The following is a 19,206-nucleotide window of genomic DNA, read 5'->3' as shown; positions in this document are numbered from 1 at the left end:
TAATTTGTCCCCATCTGATACTGGCCTCCCATTTAAATTGATTCGATGACAGTTTCCCGTGATATCAGCATTTGTGATGACTATTAATAAATCACAAGGACAAACTCTAGACAGAGTAGGAATATTCCTACCTGAACCCGTTTTTGGACACAGTCAGTTATTATGTTGCTTTCTCTCAAGTTTGAAGAGCATGTGACGTTACAGTTAAAGTTCTAAATACTTCATCACAAGGGAAATTAGTCAAGCACTCTGAAAGTGTTTTCACTCTTAATGTGGTGTAAAGGGAGATATTAGAATAAGTTTAATCACTTTATCAGTCATTGTTTGCATCGCTGTTGTTTTTATATCATGTTTTTGTCGTTTTTATATCATGCCTCTGTTGTTGTTATATCCTTTTGTTACTGTTTATTTATTAATAAATTTATATATTATTTTCATATACATTTTATTAATTTCCTTTCATCTCTCACACTTCTATCATAGAGAAAGGGCAAGTAGCAATATTAAAATATCTCCACTAATTCCCTTTTAATGTGCACGAATTTCGTGCACTGGGCTACTAGTTCAGCAATAAAAAGGAGTAAACTACCAGCCTGGCTGGTTTGGCTCAGTGGATAGAGTTTGACCTGAGGAATGAAGGGTCCCAGGTTCGATTCCAGTCAAGAGCACATGCCTGGGTTGTGGGCTCGATCACCAGTGGGGGGAGTGCAGGAGGTAGCCAATCAATGATTCTCTCTCATCATTGATGTTTCTCTCTCTCCCTCTCCTTTCCTCTCTGAAATCAATAAAAATATATTTAAAAAATAAAAATATATTTTAAAACAAAAAGAATCGATTATAAAAGTAAATTTAGATAATGTATTTTTAAAAAAGGAGTAAACTCCCAACTCATGTTACAACACGATGACCCTCAAAAACATTATGCTAAGTAAAAGCCAGGTGCAAAGTCTGTATGATTCTACTTATGTGAAATGTCTAGAAAAGACAAATCTATACACAGAAAGTAGATCAGTCGTTGGCTGGTTGTGGGAACAGAGATTGACTTCAAGTTTCAATCCCTTGACTGTGAGGAAACTGGTTGAGGAGATAATAAAAATGTTCTAAAAGTTTGTGTCATTTTTATGATGGCTGTACAAGTCTACATATTTACTAAAAATCATTGTACTGTAAATTTATGGTATTAAAAACGATACCTTCATAACCCTGAAGGGAAAAAAAAACCAAACAGCCAAGGGATGTATAGATGAAACAAGTTTGGCAATATAATGGTAATGGTGAAGTTGAGTAATGGGTTGTGAGGGTTCATCATACCATTTCTTCTACTTTTGTGTATGTTAGAAATTTTTTATAGTAAATTTTTTAAAATAGGCTTTTTTGCATAAAAATGTTCTGGAGAAAAATTTATAAAGATTTTTTTAAGTTGACTTTTAGAGAGGGAGAGAGAGAGAAACATCAATGTGAGAGCCTCCCCTACTCCATACTGTCCCCTCCACTGGGAATCAAGCAAGCAACCCTTGGTGCATGGGTTTACACCCAACCAACTAAGGCACACTGATCAAGGCTGAAGAAATATTTTTTTAAATCAAAACTATTTTAAATACGAACTTTTTGCCATATATATGAGTCACCCATATTCAAAATATACATTTACATTTTAAGGTGAAGGAAATGGGTTGCCTCTGAAAATACTTGGGCAAGCACTTCTGAAGATATACAGAAAATGGGAGTTATAAAGTAAGGACAATGCAGAGGGGATTCTGTAACCAGGTGTGTGGGTAACCATCCCAGACCAGGAATTCTTAACCTCGGGTAGGGTGTTGCAAAACCCTCTGAGAATCTTATAAAACCCGCAGAGTCTGCTCCCAGGAAACACGCTACAAAATGCAGAATCTGATGTACAATTCCAGAAGGATTACGGACTGAGAAGTTCCTGGTACTAGATACCATTTCAAGTTTTGCAATTCTTTTTTTTTTTTTTAAAGAGTGAAAGCAGCCAAAACCGGTTTGGCTCAGTGGATAGAGCGTCAGCCTGCGGACTGAAAGGTCCCGGGTTCGATTCCGGTCAAGGGCATGTACCTTGGTTGCGGGCACATCCCCAGTGGGATATGTGCAGGAGGCGGCTGATCGATGTTTCTCTCTCATCGATGTTTCTAACTCTCTATCTCTCTCCCTTCCTCTCTGTAAAAAATCAATAAAATATATTTTTTAAAAAATAAATAAATAGTGAAAGCAGTTTTATTACAGAAAAGTTCCCTGGGAGGGGACCCAAGTGGGTTCCCCAACTTTTGTAATTCTTTACCTCTACAGCCCTGACAGCCTGACTGATGATGTTTAACCCACAGCTCTGTTCTGTAAGGAACTTAGGGAGTAGCAAAGTACCTGCTTCTTGGGAAATTTCATTGCATTTTCCTTTTATTTTTAATTGATCACCACAGGAATTCTCATGTGAGATTCAGTCTGAAAAGTCAATTAAGTATTTAAGTAAACATCTTCTGTATGTTCAGAGTTCTGAAAGGAGTGGGAATCCTAAGAGATGTGAACCAGCCAATTCAATGTTACTTGCTTTATTTGGTTTCCATGTCACGAGATGGCAAAGGTAGCATGTCAAGGAACAAGGTGATGGTAATCTAGAAGCCGTTTGTGCTGTAACCTAACACCCCACCACTAGCAAAGATATGGGTGACCTGAAAAGCTATAGCTTAAGAGACCCCAAACCAAGGTTTTTGCCTTCCTTATCTATTTTACTTCTGGGAGGCAGGCATGCAAAAAACCTCTCCCAAACACTCCAGTGAAGGACTGCTAGGACTAAAGAGTACCCCTCACTCCCCCAGTTTGAAAGGTGTGAACAATTAACTTCTTCCAAAGAAAATTGGAAGTTTCCCCTGAGAGCTGAAAATTCTTTCATTCACTCATTTCTCTGTGGCCAGAAGTTAACTTTTCTTTTCTGGAGCCCTCTCCTTCTTGCAATCTTCTTTCCTATCATCTAGCAAAACAGTCTGGCCAATTTGAACAGCTTTTCTAGTTCCCTTTCCTGCTGCAAAAGCAACACCTTCCTTAACAGTAAGCTAGATTCTTCTTTTTTCTTCTCAAAGATAGTCACCATTTTAAGGTCACTCGGTAATTGCTCCCCAGAATAAGGGAAAAAACACAAAGAAAAAGGCTTTGGGGTACAGTATGCCAACAGTTAACTGAAATCAATTACCCAATTGGCTAAAGCTCCCTAAGAATTCAACAACACACACAGGATGGTTAATGACAGCTAAAGAACACTTACCAAGCAGCCCCATGGAGCTAAAGAACTCACAGAGAAAAACAACAACAACAAAATCAAACAAACCAGAATCAAATTAGCCATGGGAGACTGAAAATGTAGCCTTTATTTCAGAGCCCACAGACACAGAGTAGCTGTGAACAGATAAATAAAAAGACTCAAGGGAAAAATCCGCAGCAGGCTGTGGAAATCCAATGAAACAAATGACTATCCTGACCCAGCAACCGACACCACACCTAAACCTTGAGGCCAGAAAGTACAGAAATAAAACTTGAGAAATGCATTGACCTTCCTTCTCTGCCTTGAGTATTTATAAAAGAAACTCTCGGTCCAAGCAACAGGCTTACACGGCTCACCTCTGAAAGACTTCGAATCTTGAAATGGAAAAGCCACAGAAAGCTCTCTTTGTGCTAGGCACTTTCATGTTTCATTTAATCATCACAACGACCCTTTCGAGGAAAGTATTATCCTTACTTTAAAAATAAGGAAAGTTTCTAGCAGGGTAGCTCAGTTGGTTAGAGCACTATCCTGATACACCAAGGTTATGGGTTTGAACCCCGGCCAGGGCACATACAAGAATCAACCAATGAATGCATAAATAAGTGGAACAAATCAATGTGTTCTCTCTCTCTCTCTCTCTCTCTCTCTCTCTCTCCTTTCCCCCTCTCTCTAAAAATCAATCAATCAATTGTTTAAAAAGTAAGAAAACTGATTCAATATGGGAAGATGAAAAAGTTCTGAAGCTGGATGATGGTGATGGTTGCACAACAGTTGAAGGTACTTAATGGCATTGAACTGTACACACAAAACAGTTAAAATGGTAAATTTTATGTGATGTATATTTTACAATTAAAAAATGATTTTTTTTAAAAAAAGGTAACTGAGGTTTAAAGAAGCAAAGTTTGCCAAAGTCATAAAGTCAATCAGACTGTCAAATTCTAGCCCAGGTCCTAGACCAAGCCTTATCTCCTCTGTAAAATGGACTTTTGTAAGGATTAGATTAAATAATGAATGGGGAGATGGTGAATTAACAGACATGTATTATGTGAGTAGAAAGTTTTCCCTAGAAGTCAGGTAATGGGATTACCACAAACTTTTAATAGCGTGTGAATCAGAATGTCAGAGTAGGAAAAACTTCATATAAAGACCAAACATTAAGTCCAAACCTTAATTTCACAGGACATTTGGGGGTTGCAAATTTAACCACTTAGAAGGGTCATAGAAGTGACCTAAATGGTGAAGCTGCTCAGGAGTAAGATGACAGAATTGAGAAAATGATAAGCTGGGACCTGCATGGGGAATGCTCCTGATGGGGAATTTTGGCACAAATTTTCAAGAGAAATGAAAATCGAGAATTGTGAAATCTCCCAATCATTAAACATTGACAACTAACTTGAAAAATATTAAATACTATGCCAGCATACCCAACTCCCCCAGGTAAGTCCATGTGAAGATGTGGTCCACAGATTGCCAATTTATAGTGTCTGATCTACTTTAAGTAGAAACCGAGGCCCAAAGATGTTAAGGGCACCCACACTTTCTTCTAAACAGGCTTAAGAATTCAGTTCCACCCTAGCTGGTTTGGCTCAGTGGATAGAGCCTCAGCCTGCAGACTGAAGGGTCCCGGGTTTAATTCCAGTCAAGGGCACATGCCTGGGTTGGGGGCTCCATCCCCAGGAGTTGGGCATGCGGGAGGCAGCCGATCAATGATTCTCTCTCATTGATGATGTTTCTCTCTCTCTCTCTCTCTCTCTCCTCCTCTCTGAAATTGTATTTTTTAATATATATATATATATATATATATATATATATATATATATTTAAAAAAAGAAATTCAGTTCCAACTTGCAATTTGATTTTTTTATAAATTTTTTTTATTAAAGTATAGTTGGTATATAATCTTATATTGGCTATATATTAGTTTCAGGTGCGTAGTGATTCGATATTTTTATACCTTACAATGTGATCACCCCAATCAGTAAGTCTAGTAACTGCTAGTAGCACTTAGCATTCCTTCTGAATATAAAACCTTGGGATCCCAAACCCTGGGAGGTCTGTCAATTTAATGCTCAGGCAAAGGTGAGACATCATGTTAGGAAGGCAGAGAAGGAAGCAATGAAAAGGAATGAAAAAGAAGTCCTTGGTGTCCTTAACCATGCCCCTTTTGGGAAACACTAGTGTCAGCAAATGGGTCAGAGATCAAAGCAGGTATGGGGGTGGTAGGTGGCTCCTATCACTGCGGCCAGATGGCACTGCTCATGTTGGGCCCTTCCCACACTCCTGCCAGTGCCAGAGATCAAAACTCAACCTTCTCCAGCATTCTGTGACCTGCATCTTTAATGCCAAGATCAAAGGGGAACTTTTATCCAAGCTGTAAAAGGGAAACCAAGAGGCAACTTAATGCTATCTCTGCCTCCTCAGTACTTCCTGAGGGGATTAAGGGCACTCCTTTAAAAGGATTCCTCAGAGAAACACATTTGAACCAAGGCCTGGTGTCTGCACCAGCTCCAAGGGCACAGTGGCTCCTGCAGAATATGTGCCAGTGGAGCAACTCAAGATCAGACAGACAACACGACCAAATGACAAGAGCTTGGAAAGACCACAGAAACTATGATCACCGGGGGAAAAACATCCATCTGATTATAGGTATACCAGAGGTATAGGTGCATGAAATTCATGCACAGGTAAGGTCCCTAGGCCTAGCCAGTGATCAGGGCCAGGGCCTTCCTTCGCTCTGCGCCACCCCCTGGTGGTCAGCGCCCATCATAGTGAGTGATCAAACTCCTGGTCTCCCGATAGAACTCCCGAGGGGACACTTTGCATATTAGCCTTTTATATATATACTAGTATATATAAAGACTGGCAAAAGTCACCTTAAATCCAAGTATTCTAAACCACGAAATTTTCAACCTGGAATTCAGAGCATCAAGTCCAAACCCATATGTAGAAACAAACCAATAAAGTCAAAGTGATTTCCACCCAGGCCACACAGTGGATCAGTGGCAGTGTTAGGACTAAGCATAGGCTGCTGACTCCTGTTCTGTGCTCCTTCCTCAATGCCCACCCCACATGTGAGGCCCAGAGGAGACAGCAATTTCCCACACATGGGACTGGTGGCAGAGTCTACCCCTCCTGCCCAATTCCACTACTAGATATAAATCCAAAAAAACAGAAAACACAAAAACCAGCACACTTATGTTCACAGCAATGTTATTCATAATGGCCAAAAAGTGGAAACAACCCTAATACACATCAATGGATAAATAAAAGGATAAAAAGAATATGGTCTAGCCATACAATGAAATATTATTTGGCTATAAAAAGAAATGAAATACTGCCTTAGCCAGTTTGGTTCAGTGGATGGAGCGCAGGCTTGCAGACTGAAGGGTCCCAGGTTCGATTTCAGTCAAGGGCACGTACCTTGGTTGCAGGCTCCTCTGGGCTGGGGCCCTGGTCAGAGCTCGTGCAGGAGTCAACCAAACGATGTGTTTCTCTCACATCGATGTTTTTCTCTGTCTTTCCCTCTCTCTTTCACTCTCTCTAAATCAATGGAAAAACATCCTCGGATGAGGATTTAAAAAAAGAAAAATGGAATGAAGTACTAATAAATGCTTCAACATTAATTACCTTTTGAAAACATTATGCTATGTTTTTTTAAAAAGCCAGATACTAGCCCTGACTGGTTTGGCTCAGTGGATAGAGTGCCGGCCTGCGGACTGAAGGGTCCCGGGATTGATTCCCCAATCAAAGGCACATGCCCAGATATTGGGCTCAATCTTCAGTAGGGGACCTGCAGGAGGCAGCCAATCAAAAGTTCTCTCTCATCACTGATGTTTCTCAACCCTAACCTTCCTCTCTGAAATCAATAAAAATATATTTTTTTAAAAAGCTAGATACTAAACACCACATATTGTATGATTTCATTTATATAGAATAACCAGAATAGGCAAATCTATACAGACAGAAAGTAAATTAGTGGTTGTGGAGAACAGGGGAGGGGTTGTGTGGGAAGTGACTGCTAATGGGGTTTTTTTGGGTGATGAAAATGTTCTAAAGGTTGCACAACTTCGTGAATATACTAAAAACCACCAAACTGTAAACTTTAAAAGGGCAAATTTTATGGTAAATGAATAATATCCAATAAAAAAGGAAAAAGATAAAACCCAAAACAGCATGAACAATGATATATGTGAGAGTACACAGAATTTTATTCTCCAAATGGAGGTTTCTAGGCTCCTGAGATACCTACAAATGACTCAATGGACATTTCACAAGTTCCACCATAATAACGTTCCCAAAAGCAGATTCCATATGCCCAATATTTCTATAAAGAGTGAGATGAGCCTGCCTCTCACCTCAGACCCAGCTAGCTCACCTTGGCATCCTGTAACTTTAGAGTCTAAACCCAGGGCAGGAGGAAGGCAGGAACACCAGAGAGAACTTCAGTTTATACCAACCATCCCCTATGGTGGGAGAACTCTTGTCCTGCAGGTTCAAGAAACACCCAATGTGCTAACACACAACTGGGAGGTGGCAGCCTCCTTGAGGAAGAAGAGCCATTCCCTTCAAAAAGGGAGGGAAAAGGCCATAAATACTACCACTTCAAACTTGCACCTACAACCCTAACCTCCAAAACAAAAGAACAGGCCTGTTCCCACGGTCACTGACTCCACTAGCTCAGTTCCTCTTTGGCTGTACGACTTGCCTCCGAAACCCACACACCCCAAAGCAGATCCACTCGCTTATGTCCCCAATGGTTGTGAAACACCCTGTGTATAAGAGGGTGTGGGGACTGTTCTGATTCCCCAGTAAGTGCCTGACACAGACCAAACTCAAGTCTATCTGCGACTCCACTTGGCCTATTGCACAGACTCCCTTAACAAACTTACTTCCACTCCTTTTCATTATTGAATCAAACTTGAAGTTTCTCGAGTGCACCCTTTGCACTGGCCTCTGTGGGTCGTGGTGTACATTACATCCTCAGTTTCTTTTTTTATTCTCTTAATATTTTATTGAATTTTTACAGAGAGGAAGGGAGAGGAATAGAGAATTAGAAACATCGATCAGACAGAAACATCGATCAGCTGCCTCCCGCACACTCCCTACTGGGGATGTGCCCACAACCAAAGTACATGCCTTGACTGGAATCGAACCTGGGACCCTTGAGTCCGCAGGCCGACGCTCTATCCACTGAGCCAAACTGGTTAGGGCCACCCTCAGTTTCTTTACATCAGTTACTATATTCACAGCACTTAACACTATCTGACATTATCTTGCTCACGTATTTGTTTACTTGCTCTCTCTCTCCTCGGACTAGAAAAGCGCCACAAGGGTGGACCTTGAACCTCTAACTCGAAACCACATCCCTAGGCCTGGGCACAGAGCAGGCACACAAATATTTGTTGATTATATAAATGTGTTCCAGAAACACGTATTGCTAACTTATTTCCTCTTTAAAACCTCTGAACAGAGCAGGCATCTCCCATGCAATGCTATAAATGCCACTTTATTGAACTTTTCCCTACGGCAAGAGAGGGTGTGCCTTTTCCTGTGAGGTTCTTCTGCCATGCTTGGTCCGAATGCGGTCGAGGGAAAAATGGGTTTCAACAGGCCACTTTGGGGATTTTCCCCACTCGTTATTCAGGCTGAGATTTGACAGCACAAGGCTGAGAAAGCTCTTTTACCCGGCCTCTGAGGTTCCAAATAAGGAATCTCTCATTAAGCAAAAAGGATAAATTACCAGCTGGTTAACAGAAGGAAGGAAACTTTGTTATCAGCCAATAACCTACCCTTGTTGGGAGAAAGCCAACACCAGAGAATTTAAAGAAGAATGTTCCTCTGTTAAAGGCAAATACCACTCCCTTTTCTCCGTGTCTTCCTTTGCATCCACTCTCGGGATATTATCAGCTAAGGAAGCAGCATACAGGAAGACCTAGAAAATCACTCTGGATTAAATGACTTAAATCTTGGTTCTGTCTGTCTGCTTGTTCTGGACAAGCAGAGTGTGAACCGAGCCTCTGGGGGAAAGGCCATTGCTTCCGAGATCTACTTCCAGGATTTTGCACAAGGAGCCAGCCAAGTTCTGACCCACTTTCCAGGCACCGTGCACACCTAACCACACACAGGCGGCGCCCTAACGAGCTCCATCCTGTAACCTTCCCGCGAACAGCTGTGCGGCCCCTGCAGGCACAGCCAAGCGGGCCAGTATAGTGTTTTTGTTGTTTTTTTAAAACGTAGGACGGACCACCTCCACCAGAGTCACCGGGGTGCTTATAAAACTGCGAATTCCTGGGCATCGCCTAGCCCTAGGGAATCAGAATCTTCAGGAGTGGGGCTCCGGAAACTATTTGCAACATGCCTCCCTCCTTCAACCCCCTCCCCCCAAACAACGGGATAAAAGCTCCCCCGGAAAAGCAGAGAGCTGACAGAAAGAAGACAGGAAAAATAATCAGGGAAGGGTCTGGAGGTGGAAGGTGGGGGTGGGGATGGGTGGGAAAGGGCACGCTCGGGGTAACCACGGTCGAGACGGGCGCGCGGAGAACAGGCGAGAGTGGAGGAGCGGACGGGGCTCTGGAAAGGGTCTGACACCGGCTTTAGGCTGGAGGCTGGTCAGAGGCGAGGTCGCTCCCACGGACTGGTCAGGAGGGTGGGGAGGCGGAGACAGCAGGATCTGGACGTGAGAGGGAGGAGCAAAGGCGGGAAGAATGGGGGGCTCTTCAGAGGGGTCAGGGCTGAGAAGTGAAAATTGGAAAATGGGGGTCACAGAAAGCGGAGACCAAAGCAGGAATAGGAACCAGCAGAGGCGGTCGCCGAGACCTTTCCTCCGACCCAATGCCTCCCTCAAAACTCCAGGCCCTGACAAGCCTGAGTGCGGGGCCACGGCTGGGGAAGGGGAACTTTGGGGGAGACAAGCCCAGTCAGGGACATCCCTCAAGCCTGAGCTAGGGGTTCCGGAGGTGGCTCGGGGCAGGCATGGAGTGCCGGAAGATCCTGGGATCCCCCGGAGAACCCGGCTCCAGCTCCGGCTCCCGGAGTCTCCTTCACTCACCATCGCTGCCGCCATCTTGGATCCACGTGTCGGCGTGATGACGTCAGCGGAAGTGGTGTTTCCCCGGTGATGGAATTCAATTCTGCGAGGTGCCGCTCAACTTCAGTCGCTCCTGTAGTTGCCGTATGGAGGGGCAAAGCCGACTTAGCTCCTCATCCGTAGCCTGGTCTGGGCAGTCAAGTCGCTGATTAGGGGGAGAGAGCCTACGGCATAACTTGGGGAGCCATATTAGCTCCTGGCAGAGACAGCTACTCCCTCGTCCCCACTGCATTGTGGGTAATGAGGGTTGTGCCTAAACGCACAGGTTCTCGTGGCACCATCTTTACTAATGGCCAGAGAACCGTTGCCAGGGTTACCTGAGGCCTTGATTTAGGTGAGAGGCGGATACCAGGATTCCAAGAGCAGGGTTCTACTCTGAGAATAATTTGTAATTATGCATTTAATTACTTGCTTGACTATTCTATATCCTCTCCAATAGACTGTAATACCTAAAAGGTAGGAGCCTGTTTATTATTAAACCTCACTCCATGTTCATCTGTAAAAGGGGGAGGGGAATATTGTAATACTTTCATCATAGTTTTGTGATGAGGAGCTAATGACACAATGTTACATAGTTGTCATTATACTCTTATGTATTTTCCTTCAGGCATTTGGAAGGTGCCCAATACAATGCACTATGTATTTGTTAAAGGAATGAATGAAAAGCAACGTCTTTAGTGGAGGAGGACATCTTTGAATGTGGACTTCACCATGTGTTTCTTAGGTAAGTGTGTGACTCTTGTTACCGGAAAGGTGACCTGGCCCTGAGTGGGTTCTTGACTTTGCGCAGGAAAGATTTCACAGCAGGAATCCAGGTGATTTTTAAAGGATGTTTATTAAAGCTGGCAACAGTGAAACAAGGAAGGGCCTAGGATAGAAGAAGCAACAATAGAGGGAGTAACTAGGCGGGGAAATGAGCCTGGGCTGGGCTGCTTTGGCTCACTAGGAAGTCAGAGAAAAGGGGGCAATGGGGCCAAGGTCAAGGGTTAGCTGGGGAGGAGCAGTCGCTGCCCATTGCTTCCTGGTTGCAAGCCTCCTGGGGTCCCTTAGAGTGTAGGACAGTGATGGCGAACCTATGACACGCGAACTCATTTTTTTGGTTGATTTTTCTTTGTTAAATGGCATTTAAATATATAAAATAAATATCAAAAATATGTCTTTGTTTTACTATGGTTGCAAATATCAAAAAATTTCTATATGTGACACGGCACCAGATTTAAGTTAGAGTTTTTCAAAATGCTGACACACCGAGCTCAAAAAGTTCGCCATCACTGGTGTAGGAGATGCATGCCTGTGGGGAAGAAAAAGGGGCTGGGAAAGGCTGGACATACTCCTGGGAGGAAGAGGGAGTGCGCTGGGACCTTCAATTTGAGGGTTTTTTAAGGCTGGGAGTTACGGGGAGGTCTAATAGATTATTCATTTGTTTTAGGCTGATGTGCCAAAATGAGATTTATTCCCTTAACTTCATCTGCCCTTGGGTATGGTTGGCAAATAAATGGCACTTGGATTTCTGCTCTCTATCTCCCTGAGTAGAAATGAGCACCATTGTGATGGATTGTCCAGAAAGATGGTTGCCAACAAGTCCTCCCATTTTTTCATGAGCGTGCTGTTTTTCCCTTCAAGAGGCAGATTTTATTTATCCTCCCTTTGAATCTGGCTGGTCATATCACTTGTTTTGACCAATAGAATGTGGTACAAACAACTGCCAGTTCTGGGTCTTAGCCTTAAGAGGCTTGGCAGCTTCTGCGGCTATCATCTTGGGTCTAAAGAAGTCTGGCTACCCTGCTGGAGAGCCACATGGAAAGGGAGGGAGGCCAGCCAACTCCTCAAGACATCTAGAAACTCCAGCTGAGCACTAGAATTGTGAATGAAGTCATCTTGGACATCCCAACCCCAGCTGAACTGCCAGCTGAATGCAACCACATCCGACACTATGTACAGTAGAAAAACTGTCCAGCTGAGCGCAGTTGGTCTAGATCTTGGAGTGGTTTCTCATGAGCAATTGATCATTGAAACACACATCCGTTAACTCTCTCATGACACAACCATCCTGAAGAATAGCTAAACAGATATTATTTCCAAGGGGAAGAAAGCTTGAGCGACTAGGAGAACTTACCTGGAATCTCATCACTAGTAAGTCATAGATTCCAAACTTGCAACAAGTTCTCCTCGATCTTGAATCCTGGGTGTTTTCTACCCTTTCTGGATGTTTGAAGAGGGATGAATAATAAGGGGAAAAGCTCCACAAGTGGCTTATTATTCTTCAGTATTTCCATTTTCCCTCTCCTCATACTTTTTGTTTTCCCCCAAGGGTTTTCACATTCCCGTCTCTTTCGGTAACATACACCAGAATCCTGGAGCTTGGTGGCCTGAGGTCAGATCCCATCCCTACCTCTCACTAGCTCCATCACATGGTAAGTTTCTTTTTTTCCTTAAAAAAACTTTTTTATTGTGGTAAAATATACATCACATACAATTTATCATTTTAATTGCTTTTATTTTTTTAAAGATATTTTCAGACAAATAGACATGGTTTTTTAAATTAAAATATGTTTTTATTAATTTCAGAGAGAGGAAGGGAGAGTGAGACAAATAGAAACATCGATGAGAGAGAAACATCGATTGGCTGCCTCCCGCACACTCCCTACTAGGGATAGAGCTCACCTGGGCATGTGCCCTGACTGGGAATTGAACAGACAACCTCCTGGTACATGGGGCAGTGCTCAACAAAGTGACCTTGGCTGGGTATCTCAGTTGGTTAGAGCTGGGTATCTCAGTTGATATGCCAAGGTTGTGGGTTTGATCCCCAGTCAGGACACATACAAGTATCAACCAGCAAATGCATAAATGAATGGGACAATAAATCTCTCTCTCTCTCTCTTCCTCCCTCTCTCTACTTTCTTTCTCTCTAAAATCAATTTTAAAACATTTTATATTTAAAACTTATCACTTCCTAATCATTTTACTACATCTTACTCTTGAGTTATTTACATCTATTTTATGTGTAATACTGCTAAATGGTGTATTGCTGCATATTCCTTTCCAGCTCTGTGTTCAGTGGTGTCGGGTTGGTAGCAGAGCCAACGTATCCATTAACACAGTAGGCACAGTGCAGAAGGCCCATCATACTTTTAGGTGCCACAAAAATGTTCAAAAGAAATTTTTTTAAATCAGAAGGAAAAAATGTCTTCATGTATAAATATATTCATCTTGATATCAATGTAATTGTCAACTATAATTTCTAATTAATTTAATATATTTATAAATAGAATATATATTTTATGAAGGAAGGCTCTAACAAAAGCAAAAATGCCAAAGGCCCATGAATATCATAATACAGTTCTGGTTGCTAGTTTGAAATTGGCCATGTTGAGACTGTTTATAACACAAAAACCAGCAAAGCTACAAATCAGGACTTGAATTATTGTTTTGCTATCAAAATTTTTCTGTAAAGGGTCACATAGTAAATATTTTAGGCTTTGAAGACCATGTTACTGGGTCACAACCCAGCTCTGCCTGTGTTACAAAAACCACTACAGACAATAAGTAATGGTGTGGCTGTGTCGCAATAAAATGTAGTTTGCCAAACCCAGGTCTAGACTTAGGTTAGGTGATGGAGCCAATGTTAATAATGCAGATAAACACATTAAGTGTGTTGTGTCTATAGCTGTTACATTGTGATTAGCACAAAATTGTGACAGTATTGGAAACTCTTACCTTATTCAGCAAAGAAGGTGCTCATATCATCTACTAAGGAGTGAAAACATGCATACTTCATTATTTCATTTTCATCTTATTCATGAGTATAAATGAAACTATTAACTGACATTGATAACGGAACTATACTTGGAGAGGGTATGTTGTCGAGCAGGTTACCTCTGTAGGTAACTGAAGTTTAATCCTGTGGGGAAATTATGGGAAACAGCACAAAACACAAACTTCACAGTTATCCCAACCAAGAGGTAAGAGAGCTGGAGTATTTATTTGTACACCAACTCCCGAAAGTCATTAGTTGAGAACTGATCGCAGAGGGCATTAATTTCTTAGCACTATTGGCCTTCTTGGAATGCTGGCAGCTGAGGGGTGTGTGTGTGTGTGTGTGTGTGTGTGTGTGTGTGTGTGGTTGTTTTTTGGTGGTGTTGTGTGTTGTTTTTTTCAGTTTTAGAGAAGGAGCCATTAGGCACAGTGATGCAGATAATGACAGCTAAAAGTCTAGGCCACTTTAAGGGATACTGACAGTGCATGCCACACCCTCTGAGGTACAAGTCCGGAGGATCGTCCTAGCTGTACGGGAGCTATGCCTCAAATATCTTGAGATCCAGGCACCATCTGGCTTTGCCATCCCTAGAGTTAATTCATTTTTCTCAGGGTCCAAGACTTCACATGCACATTCTAGACAGCATGATGGAGGAAGAGATGAAAAATAAGGGGCAAAGAGTCCACATCTGGAAGGTGCTATACCACACTTCCACTTACAACCCATTGATCAGAATGTAATCACATGACCACACTTCGCTGCAAAAGGGAGTGGGAAATGTAGCATTCATTCTGGGTGGTCACATGCCCCTGATAAAAATTCTGTTTCTCCAGAAGAAGGGGGAACATGGAGGTGGGGATTACTAGCAGTCATTGCCAACCTTCAAAAGGGAAGGATGCAAACAGAATGTAAATCAGTATAGCCTTATGTCAGATATACTGTGATGAGGACAGACACATGACAAAATTGAGGGCCCAGGTTGGGGAATAAGGAGGCAGTTTTTTCAAATCACAGTGAAAACCAGTGCTTTTTCTATATTTATACTTAAAGCCACAGCTACAGGCTAGATTGAAGCAAGTCATTAACATGGGGCACCTTCCAGGGGAGAACTGCATATAGAGTCCCAAAGAATTGGTGGCTCAAAATTCATCCCCATGTTTTGTTTTATTTATTTATTTACTAGACCTTATGTTTTAGATTTACAGAAAAATGAGTGGAAAGTACAAAGTTCTCATATACCCTCTCACCCAGCCCCTAATTTCCCCTATTATTAACATCTTGCCTTAATATGGTATATATGGTGCAACTAATGAGCCAATATTGATACAATATTATTAACTAAAGTCCATAGTTTACATTAGTGTTCAATCTGTGCTGTACATTCTATAAGTTTTAACAGGTATATAATGATATGTACCTACCATTAAGAGTATCATACAGAATAGTTTCACTGCCCTAAAAATCCCCTATGCTCTACCTATTCATCCCATCCCCTCTCCCCACCAAATCCCTGGCAATTGCTGATTTTTAATGGTCTCGATAGTTTTACTTTTTCCAGAATGTCATATATTTGGAATATACAGCATGCAGCCTTTTCAGATTGGCTTCTTTCACTCAGCAATATGCAGTTAAGGTTCTTCCTTTTTTTTTCCTTTTTTTAAAAAAATGTTTTTATTGATTTTTAGAGAGGGGAAGGGAGAGGGAGAAAGAGATAGAAACATCAGTGTGAGAGAGAAACATCAATCGGTTGCCTCCTGCACGCCCCCTACTGGAGATTAAGCCTGCAACCCAGGCACGTGCCCTGATCGGGATTCGAACTGGTTATCTCTTAGGTGCATGGGTTGATGATCAACCACTGAGCAACACTGGCCAGGCTTCCATGTCTTGATAGCTTATTTCTTTTTATCACTGAACAATATTCCCTTATGAACGAACCAGTTTGTTTATCCATTCACCTGTTGTTGTTTTTTTAATTTAATTTAATTTATTAATTTGAGAGAGAGGGGAAGGACAGTGGGAGAGAGAGAAACATTGATTTGTTCTACTTATTTATGCATTCATTGGTTGATTCTTTTTTTAAAAAATATATTTTATGGATTTTTTATAGAGAGGAAGGGAGAGAGAGATAGAGAGTGAGAAACATCGGTCAGCTGCCTCCTGCACACCTCCTACTGGGGATGTGCCCGCAACCAAGGTACATGCCCTTGACCAGAATCGAACCTGGGACCCTTGAGTCCGCAGGCCGACGCTCTATCCACTGAGCCAAACCGGTTATGGCCATTGGTTGATTCTTGTATGTGCATTGACCGCGATCGAACCCACAACCTTGGCTTATCCAGATGATACTCTAGCCCACTGAGCTACTGGGCCAGGGCTATCCATTCACCTATTGAAGGATATCTTAGTTACTTCCAAGTTTTGACATTTATAAATAAAGCTACTACAAACATTAGTGTGTATGTTTTTGTGTGGGTATTTGCATTGCTGAATTGTATAGTAAGAATATATTTAGTTTTATAAGAAACTGTCTAATATTTTTCAAAGTGACTGCTCCATTTTGCATTCCCACCAGCAATGAACGAGATTTTCTCTATGTTTTTTTTCACATCCTTACCAGTATTTGGTGTTGTCAGTGTTTTAGATTTTGGCCATTCTAATAGGTGGGTAGTGGTATCCATTGTTGTTTTGATCTGCATTTCTCTGATGACATATGATGTGGAGCATCTTTTCATATGCTTATTTGCCATTTGTGTATCTTCTTTTGTGAGGCATCTGTTCAGCTCACTTACCCATTTTTTAGTTAGAGTTGTTTTCTTATTATTGAGTTTTAAGAGTTCTTTGTATATTTTGGATATCAGTCCTTTATCAGATAGGTGTCTTGCAAATAGGTTCTCCTATGTCAGAACTGGGCTTTTCATTTTCATTTCTCTGTCTTTCTTAGATCAGCTTTTTAATTTTAATCAAGTCCAATTTGTCAGTTTTTTCTTTCATGGATCATGCTTTTGGTGTTCTATCCCCATGTTTTCACCTGTCTTTTCTGTGACCAGAGGGAAATATCAGAGTGTAGGGCAGTATAAACTGATAGAACAGGAGGGCATGAGTTGACTCCTGGATCTTGTCCATTTAGCAATAGGCTCCAATTCTTGAAATCATGTTTCAGTCAGCTATTTCTGTAATAATGCTATGTAACAAAACAACCCTAAAACTTAAAGGCTTATAATATTAAGCATGTATTCCTCTCTCACATGTCCACAGGTCAGCTGGAGTTCAGTTGACTGAAGCTGGGATCAGCTGGATTTAACTCCAAGCTACAGGTTGGGTCCACATCTGCACCACATGTCATTCATCTTTCTTGGGCCATGTTCTTTTCAGGGCAAAAGGCTGGAGGGGAAGCCAGCCCCACAAGCACATTGTAAGCCTTTGCTTACAACATGTCTTCTAATATCCCATTGGCTAAAGCAAGTCTCATGCCAAGCTCAACATTAGTGGTGTAGAGAAGTGTACTCCTCCTATGGATTACTGAACAGCAATTCAACGTACCACAATCATGAGTGCAGATTCCTATCACAGAGCCCTGTGCTCTGCTTCAGATACCCAAAGACACATCCCAAACAAGAAAACAAGAGAAAAATTGAATTACCAACTAGGTAAGTTGAAACACTGATAGCTTTATTTTCCACTGTTCTTTTTTTTTTTTTTTAATATATTTTATTGATTTTTTTACAGAGGGGAAGGGAGAGGGATAGAGAGTTAGAAACATCGATCAGTTACCTCCTGCACACCCCCTACTGGGGATGTGCCCATCACCAAGGTACATGCCCTTGACTGGAATCGAACCTGGGACCCTTCAGTCCGCAGGCTGACACTCTATCCACTGAGCCAAACCAGTCAGGGCTTTCCACTGTTCTTATATCCAGTTTCTAAAGTTAAGACCTGTGCTACTCAGGGGTACAGAATCAGTTCAGTATAGGGTTCCATGAGACCCTGGTGGGTGCTATGATGTGGATCCTTCAAGGAATGCAGTAATATAGAAAGGTATCATTTGTGCCCATTCCACTGTCACCTCTTCTCATTGCTCCCCTCACAACAAAAGCTGATTTTCAACTGTGACAACATGCCTCCTGTCTTCTCTGCTTCCTTCCCAGGTCTCCCTCCTGTCCCCTGAGAGCTTCCCATGCAGGGAACCAAATACCTCGCAGCAGCCCCATCTCCAGACCCCAGGATTCCTGCAATGGTGGATACCATCTTAGCAACCACAGTAGCTGCTTGGCCATGGGAAATGCTCCCAATGCTGTAGAGATCCACCAGCTCGTGTAGCAATGTGGCTTGGCCAGACAGTCAGGGTCCCAGAGCATGAAAAATCATTCCTGTCATCCTGGCAGACCCAGCTTCTTGGAAACCCATCCAGAGTCCCAGTGCCAGTGTGGTAGGCAGAATATTGCCCCCCTCTCCCCCCCACTCCACCCCCCCCACACACACAAAGGTCCATATCCTAATCCCCAGAACTTGTGAAGATGTTACCTTATATGGCAAAAGGGACTTCACAGATGTGATAAGGATCTTGAGATGGAGATTAGTCTGGATTATTCAAGTGGGTCCAGTGTAATTACAGGGGCCCTTATAAGAGAGAGGGAGGCCGGAGACTCAGGCAGAGATATGATGACTGAAGTAGTTTGGAGTGAAGAGCGGGAAGGAACTGTGCAGCCTCTAAAAGCTGGAAAAGGCAAGGACACGGATTCTCCCCCAGTGCCCGCAGAAGGCAGGTGGCCCTGCCCACCCGTTTCACACTTCTGGTCTCTGGACTGTAAGATAATAAATCTGTGTTGTTTCAAGCCACCAAGTTGGTGGTAATTTGTTGCAGCAGCAAGAGGAAACTAACACAGTCAGCAACTATTTGGGGCAGTTTGCATGTCATACTCCACTTCTCTGTACTACTGGTTTCGGGGAGGGGCCTTCCCCATTTCTGACTTGTCTAGCAAAAAGGCAAATAGATATTCAGGAACTAGAAGAAAAGCTGACCTGTCAGTAGCCTTTAGCATTTCTATCTTTTATTTAAATATTTCATTATTTTTAAAGTTTTCTATTCAAACC

General features: G+C 42.3%; 1 protein-coding gene and 1 long non-coding RNA gene across 5 annotated transcripts in view; one reads left to right on the top strand and one right to left on the bottom strand.

Moving 5' to 3' along the window:
* The window catches only part of TM9SF4 (transmembrane 9 superfamily member 4), a 54,147-nt gene extending 43,611 nt beyond the window's left edge, over positions 1-10,536 (bottom strand). For 2 of the 3 annotated variants that reach the window (XM_059705873.1, XM_059705875.1), the window contains exon 1: positions 10,320-10,536. In XM_059705873.1, the coding sequence (XP_059561856.1) occupies positions 10,320-10,334 (15 nt within the window). In that variant the 5' untranslated portion in view covers positions 10,335-10,536. The remainder of the gene's footprint in view (positions 1-10,319) is intronic. The other variant, XM_059705874.1, reaches the window with a different exon arrangement.
* A 1,601-nt stretch (positions 10,537-12,137) lies between these two features.
* LOC132239514 (uncharacterized) lies at positions 12,138-18,947 on the top strand. Of its 2 annotated transcripts, none has more exons than XR_009454070.1 (3): positions 12,138-12,776; positions 17,376-17,762; positions 18,261-18,947. It is a non-coding gene; the product is annotated as an uncharacterized LOC132239514 (long non-coding RNA). The 2 variants fall into 2 exon arrangements; XR_009454069.1 differs by having other exon boundaries at positions 12,139-12,772; positions 17,371-17,762.
* Positions 18,948-19,206: the final 259 nt, after the last annotated feature.

The sequence above is a fragment of the Myotis daubentonii genome, chromosome 8 (assembly GCF_963259705.1).
Source record: "Myotis daubentonii chromosome 8, mMyoDau2.1, whole genome shotgun sequence".
Taxonomy (NCBI): Eukaryota; Metazoa; Chordata; class Mammalia; order Chiroptera; family Vespertilionidae; genus Myotis; species Myotis daubentonii.
Note: the sequence above shows the minus strand (reverse complement) of the source record. Positions and strands in the feature narration are given on the sequence as shown.